The sequence below is a fragment of the Electrophorus electricus genome, chromosome 7 (assembly GCF_013358815.1).
Source record: "Electrophorus electricus isolate fEleEle1 chromosome 7, fEleEle1.pri, whole genome shotgun sequence".
NCBI classification, from domain to species: domain Eukaryota; kingdom Metazoa; phylum Chordata; class Actinopteri; order Gymnotiformes; family Gymnotidae; genus Electrophorus; species Electrophorus electricus.
The window spans coordinates 8,428,851-8,438,468 of record NC_049541.1 but is presented as its reverse complement, the minus strand read 5'-3'; the positions used below and the strand labels follow the sequence as shown (position 1 = coordinate 8,438,468).

General features: G+C 40.5%; 1 protein-coding gene across 2 annotated transcripts in view; it reads left to right on the top strand.

The window, feature by feature from the left end:
* Positions 1-305: 305 nt before the first annotated feature.
* Positions 306-9,618, top strand: part of pfkpb (phosphofructokinase, platelet b) — an 18,825-nt gene continuing 9,512 nt past the window's right edge. For both annotated transcript variants that reach the window (XM_027032062.2, XM_035528754.1), the window contains exons 1-13: positions 306-545; positions 2,049-2,122; positions 3,143-3,220; positions 3,636-3,825; positions 4,580-4,745; positions 5,452-5,496; positions 5,627-5,735; positions 6,178-6,273; positions 7,196-7,288; positions 7,440-7,565; positions 8,098-8,162; positions 8,418-8,487; positions 9,237-9,383. In XM_027032062.2, the coding sequence (XP_026887863.1) occupies positions 461-545; positions 2,049-2,122; positions 3,143-3,220; positions 3,636-3,825; positions 4,580-4,745; positions 5,452-5,496; positions 5,627-5,735; positions 6,178-6,273; positions 7,196-7,288; positions 7,440-7,565; positions 8,098-8,162; positions 8,418-8,487; positions 9,237-9,383 (1,344 nt within the window). In that variant the 5' untranslated portion in view covers positions 306-460. The remainder of the gene's footprint in view (positions 546-2,048; positions 2,123-3,142; positions 3,221-3,635; positions 3,826-4,579; positions 4,746-5,451; positions 5,497-5,626; positions 5,736-6,177; positions 6,274-7,195; positions 7,289-7,439; positions 7,566-8,097; positions 8,163-8,417; positions 8,488-9,236; positions 9,384-9,618) is intronic.

The window sequence follows — 9,618 nt, the reverse complement described above, 5'->3', positions numbered from 1 at the left end:
ACTTTTGTACGATTGTATTAATAAAATATATTCAGCTATTCGGTGTAACCTTGAATAGTTCACAATTCCAGTTCATTGTCTGATGCAGAAATACTGCCAACTATTTAACCTCTTACTGTATTATATGGATAATAAAGTTTGTCACTCACTAATGAAGAAATAACATATAACAGTTACTCATTTACCCGAGGATACATTGCAATTATAATCAACCTAATTTTGCTTACGGAACACATGAACCATAAGCCCATTGGCTGGAGACGCTGTCAGTCTAGTACAGGCTTTCACACCCTGCCGCTGAATTTTCCAATGAATGAGGGACGCACGCACAAGAAGAGACATCCGGCGCTGATTCACGGATTCACATTCTTCTAGACCGTGCCAAGCAAAAAAAAGATATTGTTTCGTTAAGCAAATTTAGCGGGAAACACATCACGTTGGAGAACGTATCGCCCTAACAATGCCAGATTCTAAAAAATTCTTCGAGAATCTTTCCGGAGCCGGAAAGGCCATCGGCGTCCTCACGAGCGGCGGGGATGCTCAAGGTAAGCGAATATTCCGGTTATAAACGGATTATTAGACTTAGTGACGCTTCTCGTCGTGTAATGGAATGCATGGAGTTTGGCGAGTAAGCATGTTTAATGGTTTTCTTAAAAGTGCTATAAAGCTATTGCATACTGCTAAAAAAGCGGAGGTGCAACATGTTGGCCTACTGCACTTTGCAGATGTGTTACCATACAACTAGCATCAGTCATCTTAGCTTCCTACATAGTGCAGAAAATTGACTCTTATTCATCATTCTCTTTCTGGTGGAAATTTCTGATGTACTTCTGACTCATTACAATTAGTCCAATAGTATGTTTTATGTGTAACACTGAACCTGCTTCTTGCGGTATCGGTTTTCCCCAGCAGAAGCCAAGGTCGGACGACTGGCTTTTCTTACCTGGAACCATTTTAGAATCACCTTGGAATCCTAGCCTTACGTCATTTGTGGACTGTAACTGGAACTATGACATCCCAGTGGTTGCATTACACGCACACTGTGCGCTGTTACGCTGACCTTTCGGTGCGCTGGAGCGCACCGCGCGTACGGGAAGCATCGCCGGCTCAGGACTGGAAAGCAATGCTAGTGCAGATATAATGCAGTGGGGTTTGATGAGTTGTTTCAAGAAAAGCGCTTAATGGTTAAGAATTAAATATCGAAACTAGAATAACAATTCGATCGATACACTCTATTCATTTGCAGCACAGTTTGTTTTGTTACAGAGAATGGGTCTGGCAACTGTTAGTATGGAAACCACCCATGGAAACCCGCATCGTGCCGTTTGGAGCGCGCATTTCGATCGGGTGTACGTGATGGGAGGCAAATAGTAGCGCGAGGCGGCCGGGCACGCTACAATGCGTCACTACAGCGACGAGCTCAGCATCCCGAAACAAGGAGCAAAAAATATAGCGCTTTAGTAACAAAACTAAGTTCTTTCCAGTGTTACCATAATATGTAAGACATAAAACGTGTAATCTAATATGTATGATTTAAACAAGGAAAACTTCTCTCTGTTACTCTTTCACTCGCTCTCCTGTCCCTGTCTCGCCACCTCCTTATGTTTTTCGTTCACCCCCTTTTTTAACCTGTTTACACAGTTTTTATTAGTATGGAGGTTGGCCTATGAATCATCCGTGTGTGATTACTCAGGCTTAATGCTATTAGCTAATAGATGCTATTAGCCACTACAGTGCCCACTTTGAGATTACTGATCTGCTGTGGTCCACTTGAAAACCAGAAATGTCTGATTGATGGGATAAGAACACTCCTGGTATTGTTATTACCACATTAGTGTACTAGAACACACTGATCTAGATGTTGGTATACACAAAAGCACACCAAGGGTCTTTTTACAGTGCTAAATTATTTGGGGAAAATATCCAATTGTGATGTTAGTTGTAAAACTGACAAATAGTCAAAAATGTCAGAGTTGGGCTTTATAGTAAAAAAAAAAGCTACTTTTTTTAAAAGGAAATATTCATACTCTCTTCCTGTCTGTCTGTAGGAATGAATGCAGCTGTAAGGGCAGTGGTCAGAATGGGAATTTATGTAAGAGCAAAAGTGTATTTCATCCACGAGGTAAGAAAACAAGACTATGTACATAGATATGGTTATGTGCACATTGCTTGTAATGCTTACACATATTGGTATTGTTCCTACATACACATTGTAATGTTATTTGTGTGATACCACAATAGTAATATGTCTGTAACATTTCCAGTGTGTATGTTACATTGGTGGCACTGTAACTAATAATTTTACTAGAGAACCTAAACACCCATGTTGTGATTACAAAATCCAGGACCACAAATTGGATTTGAGGTCCAAAATTAAAGCTCTTTGGTGTATAGATAACATTGCTACTGTTCTAACATACACATAGCAAATGTTGCAAAGGTATTAATGTGCTACAATACACTAATTGCTTATAATATAAAGTTACATAAAACCTTACAGTTGTAGCATACACACTGCCATTGGTTACTGCTATTGTTATAATCTACACTGCTAATGTTACAAGAAAATTGCTGTCTTTGTAACATGCTATAATATAATTTTATACATTAGCCCTCCCACTCCCCAATGCTGAATGGAGTTTAGATGAGTACAAAAGAATGTTCCAGCTCTAAACATAAATAAAACAGCATTCATTGTAATTTAAATGGTTTTAAAGTGTTTATTCATCAAATGTGTGTTTTTTTGGATTACAAATGGCACAGAAATTACTTAACACACTTCCACCATATTCATTTAAACAAACGGTTGTTTCCAACCATGAGGATAAAAATAGTTCTGCAGTATCACATCCGTCCTCATGCTTGACCCCTTGGGATCAGCAGTGGATCGTATTGTTACACTCTCAATATTTGCAAATGTGATCTACAAATTTGAATCTCACACAAACATATTTGATGACAAGGCAGAAATGTTTCCATATAAAGTGAATGTGAATTTATTTGAACTGGTGTAAAGTGTTGGCACAGATGAAAGCCTAATACTTCAGGTTAATTAAGAGTTGAATTAGGCTTTTAGAGAATTAAGAATAATTTACCAGTTCAATTGAGAGATAAAAGATGAATGAAATGTTCTGTTTTGCAGGGTTATCAGGGCATGGTAGATGGAGGTGATAACATCAAGGAGGCTACATGGGAGAGTGTCTCCAGTATGCTGCAAGTGGTGCGTAATCGTAAATTGTGCTAGTTATGGATTTATTTGTTGGAAACTAAATTGCGGTTTGGATGTAGTTTGGGTAATATTTTACTGTGTTGTCCTTATACGTCAGAGATTGTGGTAATGTTATTGCACAGTATTTCCTCTGGTCTAAACTCTTAAAAAGTTCTATATGTGTATTGTAGTAAAAACTCTGAAATGTGAGACTGTATGAATGGTCCAGCTTTGTATTTGACAGCCAGATTTATCAGCTGGGCACTGCAGACAGTAACATGCAGAACTGATAAAGAAGGTATTTAGAATGCAGTTCTATAGTGTTTCCAGGCATAGGTATGTGTGTTTTCCTGCTTGTTCATGAGTTATATGCAAATGTGCCTGTGTACATATGTGTGTATGTGCATAAGTGTGTTTGTGTGTGCAGGGCGGCACTGTGATTGGCAGTGCACGCTGTAAAGATTTCCGAACACACGAGGGCCGTCTCCGCGCAGCATTAAACTTGGTGCGCCTCGGAATCACAAATCTTTGTGTGATTGGTGGAGATGGCAGTCTGACTGGGGCTAATCTATTCAGAGAGGAATGGAATGGCCTATTAAAGGAGCTTGTGGAATTAGGTAAAAGAGGACAGCTGGACAGCTCATTTAAAGTGTTCAATAGATCAATAGGACAACAGTAGATCACAGATGCCACAGAGGAAGAGGTATCCTGTAGATCAACAGTGTGATTGATCAAAGAATATAAGAGACTTTATAAGTCATTACATTTTTCTTTCCAGTTATTCTTTTGTAGATAATTCCTCTTGATTCCTCCTGTGAAATCTCATTTCTTGTTAATGTTTTATTGGAAAATATTGTAATATAGTTATACATACCTGATTTACTGCTTGATTGACTTACACAAATAGTAGAGCAACTGGAGAGCTCCATGAAATCCGGCATCACATATACTACAAAACACGAGCATTAACATACACATGTTATGAGATGACATGCCCACAGAATCAAACACTAGAAAAACACAATCAACACAGTTTGAACTTGACCTAAAGTTAAGAACACACCACCCAGAATTGATCCTACATATTAAAGGATCCTAAAGCTATACTTTTCCCTATCTAAAACAGTGATTGGCCTTAGGGACAAATGTACTTTACTGCTCTGCTATAACTTATTCAGTTCATCACATCATTGTTAAGCCTTCCATGAGTTGATTCAGGCATGAGTAAGCAGGGAAAATCCAAAAATGTGGTGCCCTCAGAACTAATGGACAGAACCAATGCTGCTGCTTCTGCATATTTGTGTGTGTTATGGGAAAATTCTTTTTTTGTCTTTATTTGATGTCTTTGTTTTATGTCCTTCCTTGCCACAGGTCAGATAGATGAGGCAGCAGCTGAAATGCACTCTGTGCTTCACATTGTGGGCATGGTGGGCTCCATAGATAATGACTTCTGCGGAACAGACATGACCATTGGCACTGACTCCGCCCTGCACAGGATCATAGAGGTGGTGGATGCCATAATGACCACAGCACAGAGGTACACACAAGTATTTACACATGTAGATGCAGTGACTGCCTGCACAATCACGCATATACACACACACACACACACACACACACACACACACATACACACACACCCAGTGCACATATAACTAAACAAATAAAGCACTGCATGTGTTTCCACAAATGCTGAATGTATATGCATATGCCAAGGCAGTGCCCTGGTACACTAGAATTATCACAGTTATGTATACAGGCACGTACACAGACACACACCAGCATGCAAACATACTCACTGCTTAGATACAAGAACTCACATAGGCACACATATACAAAACACTGAGTATATTTAAGTAAAAACAACAAGATAGTGAAACAGAAGCACTTAAGTGATATTTGATAATATAAAGATAATATTTAAAGCCATACATAAATGGCCAAAGACACAATAAACAAATACAAACATACACATACACACACCAGCAAGCAGCTATTCTCACATGTACATGTATTCTCACATGTACATTTGCATGCACACAAACTTTCACTGATGCATGCATACAGGGACAAACATGGATACACACACATGAACAGACGCAGCAATGCAAATGTACATTTTTGGAACACACCAGAAGCACACTACACAGCTTAGCCAGAGCCAGCTGATGAAGTATTTGGTTTGTGTATTATGTTGTGTGTTATGTTGTGTTCCATTTTTGAATGTTGTGTTTATGCTGTAGCCATCAGAGAACATTTGTACTGGAGGTGATGGGCAGACACTGCGGGTGAGGATGTGCTTACATATAAATATTGTGTTTTTAAATATTCTATGTATTGTGTATAAACTTAGCATGGCAAAGAATGTACATACCATCAGGCTATTGTGTGTGTGTGTGTGTGCGTGTGTGTGTGTAGGTATCTTGCCTTAGTCAGTGCTTTAGCCTGTGGTGCAGACTGGGTGCTGATTCCTGAAATGCCTCCAGAAGATGGCTGGGAGGACCAAATGTGTCAAAAACTATCAGAGGTAGCACACACACACACAATAGCCTGATGGTATGTACATTCTTTGCTTCAAACTTCAAACCCCTGTACACACACTCAAAATAAATGCATGCACAACATTTTGCATACAGTCATGCAAACACATAGATTTATGAACATATGAAAGTAGGTTAGTTTACACACATTTCTACACGCACACACACACAAGCACACACACACACACACACACAAAACCACAAGCATCTGAAAAACCACACAAACACAAAGTTTCACAAAACTAAATTTGATCACACCCATAACTACAGAAGGGGCCATAGACATACATGGAACGAACATCACATCTCATGCAGTCAAAGATGTGATTATTTCAACTACTGCTGTGTGTATGGCATGTGCATGGTGTGTGTATGGTGCCTTTCTGTATGTTTGGGGTGCGTGTGTGTATGTTTTTTTAACTCCCGTAGAACCGAGCGGATAAGAAAAGGCTTAATATCATCATAGTAGCAGAAGGAGCCATAGACTCACACAACCGGGTCATAACTACAGACTATGTGAAGGATGTAAGTACTGCCCAGCTGGAGCAGATCTCTGTCAGTTTTGCCCTCACCGCCTGCATGCTACCCCTCAAAACACCCCCTGGCATGGGGTTGAACTGCTGTTACTGCATGCTCTAATGCTTGACTACCATTTTCCAATCATTGTGTGATTTACTACCTTCCTTGATCTAACACACTCAGCTTATTTTGATCTTGGGGGGGGTTATCAGTGACAACAAAAACCCTGGAGTCCATGTGATCAAACAACTCATCTAAACTAAGTGACCTGTGTCTTCAGAAGACCTTGGAAACCTGGTACTGGATCAGCTGTGTTGAATGTGAACTGGGACTGAATTCTATAGAAAAGCAGCCCTCCAGGAGAAGGACCAGTAATCCCTGCTCCAACCCAGAGGCTCAGAGTGCACTGCAAGCACCTGTACCAATGGCCATGTTTTTATTGGATCCCAGCTCTCAACATACCTGAGGCCGGTGCAAATTTTGAGTACTGATGTCAGTTGAACATGGGCTTTGGAGTGCAGCTATATGTAGACATAACTTCTCAGAATGGATTGGGAACCTCCTCTGTGACACATTTGTCTTAAGGTGAAACCTGTTTCTGCTAAACCTCAAACAGTGTGCATGTTCGCTCTTTGAGCTGCCACTGTGTAAGAAACATCAATAAACTTGCCTTGTCTGTCCTTTCACTCTTCACCGTCGTCCACCATGTTTCAACATGAACACTTTCTAGGCCGACGTTGGTTAGGAGCATACCTGTGAGCTTTCATATGAACAGACTGAGTGCATTGCTCCGTCTATCTCATGCGTTACATCTGAGCGAATGCGTGATGTGGAGCTTGTGCGTAACAGTGTCCACCTGAAGACTATATGCATGTGTGTATTGTGTTCAGTGCAGTCACTGGCACTGATGGTGTTATCTGCATTTTAGCTGGTGGTGGGATGTTTAGGCTTTGATACACGCGTCACCATCCTGGGCCACGTGCAGAGGGGAGGCACGCCTTCTGCCTTCGACAGAATCCTGGTACGATCTGGAGCCTAACATAGTTGGATGATGGTCAAGTATCTTGATATGCAATTTGATATTCCTGTTTTCTTCTTTCTGTCTCCCTATCTCTCCTTCCCTCTGCCTCTCCACTCTGTCTCTCTGTCTCGCTTTCTCTCTCTCGCTCTAGGCCAGTAGGATGGGGGTCGAGGCAGTTTTAGCCCTTTTGGAGGCATCTTCGGACACTCCTGCCTGTGTGGTGTCTCTATGTGGAAACCAGGCTGTGCGGCTGCCTCTCATGGAGTGTGTGCAGATGGTTAGTGCCATGTCTTTGTGTTTGGGCATGTGAATTTGTGTGTGCATGTGTGTGAGTGTGCATGTGTGTCACTTTTCATCCCATCACACTGCTCTCAGCCATCACACTGGGCACTTGCACTGCAGAATGAGCTCTTTTTACAGCATCACTGTGCATAGCCGATTTGTAAAGTCCATACCACACAAGTGCAGATGCCCTTGGCTTCCCATATGAGCAATTCTGAAATGTCTGTGTGATCTTGAAAATGAAAGCCTGACTGGCATGCATTACAGATTAGCACTTTCTAACTGTATCATAAGAGAGTGATTTTGCTTTAACTTGGTTACATCACTAAATTGTCCATTTGTTACATCACTAATAACACAGAGGATTTGAAACACAAGAACACTTGGAGTATGATGTACATGTATATACTGACACACTGGAATGCTAAAGATGACTTTGGTCCAAGGAATGGATTATTGCTATTATTAAGTATAATATTTACTTTTCTTTTATTTACATAAAAAACGTGTATGTATGCACGATGCAGACTCAGGCAGTACAGAAGGCCATGGATAAGAAGAACTTTGAGGAAGCCGTAAAACTGCGTGGCAGGTACAACGGTATCCCTCCCTCAATCCAGCCATTAAGCCATCTGTACATATCATGTGTCATGTCAGTTCTGTTTTATAGCTCTGCTTGGTTCCTCTTAGCATGGAAGGCTTTCATTGAGAATTTTATTCAGTTGTAGTCTTTAAAAACTTCTGAATTTCATTTGGAGCTGAAACAATGCCACTGGCCTTCTTAAATGCCATTACGATGATAGGAAATGGCTGAATGACTGTGACATACCTTTGTGAAATCCTTAAGGAGTTTTGAAAACAACCTGAACACCTACAAGCTGCTCTCTTACCGGAAAACAGACTCAGTGATGCCGAAGGTGAGTCTTACACACTTCTGAGCACCTAAGGAACCTAAGGGTTTTGAGTACCTATTATATAAAAATCCTATAGCTATTCATTGTATATTTTGTGTGTATAGTGAATTGATCACTACATGTATTCAATCTAGTTAAATGTGTACTGTATAAGGCCCCCCCGTACAAGGTCTTAGCCAACCAAATGCATGAAACTGCAGATAGCAGCACACCCTATATATACAACACATACATTTTCTAAGTTAAGCACAATAAGACATTAACAACAATAATGATGAATGACATTCTTCTGGGTTTGTAAAGTTAAGCATGGGGAAAGTGCAAAGGAGGGTCCACACTGTGTATGTACCCACTATCAAAGACACACAGACACACACAGCAGTGACCATTGTCTATATAATTGTCTATATACAGCCTTCTTTACGTCACAGTAGAATAGAACAACAAAAGAGAACAGAACTATGGTCCAACGGGATGCTGAATGAATTGACTTAATTAATTGAAATGCATCAAATTTCATAAAAGTTTCATTTAAGAGAATTACATATTGGTGTACTGAGTGAGTTAATTAAACCGAATTAAACAGGTCTCCTTTGATTGTGACACTGGCTCCAGCTCTGTTTCTTTATCTGTGCGTGCACATAGCTGTACTAACCAGTGTTAATAGAACTGCTTTTCACTAGTCTCAGACAATCACTACATTTTCTGCTGATGAAAGTGTGCATGTGCTAACTCTTTCTTTCCTGCTCCAGAGTGCATTTAATGTGGCTGTGCTAAACGTGGGAGCCCCAGCAGCAGGGATGAATGCGGCGGTCCGTTCTGCGGTCAGGGTGGGCATCACTGAGGGCCACACTATGTTTGCAGTTCATGATGGCTTTGAGGGCTTCAGCAATGGCCAGGTAATACTGTACCCCTGCTACGCGTAACACCATACTATACACCTATACATCTACTACAAATAACGCCATACTGTTTACCTGTACATCTACTACAGGTAACATTATTCTGTATGTACACCTGTACATCTACTACGGGTAACAACATAATGTACACTTGTACATCTACTACATTTAATACCATATTGTACATCTATTAAAGATAACACCATACTGTACACCTGTACATCTAATACAT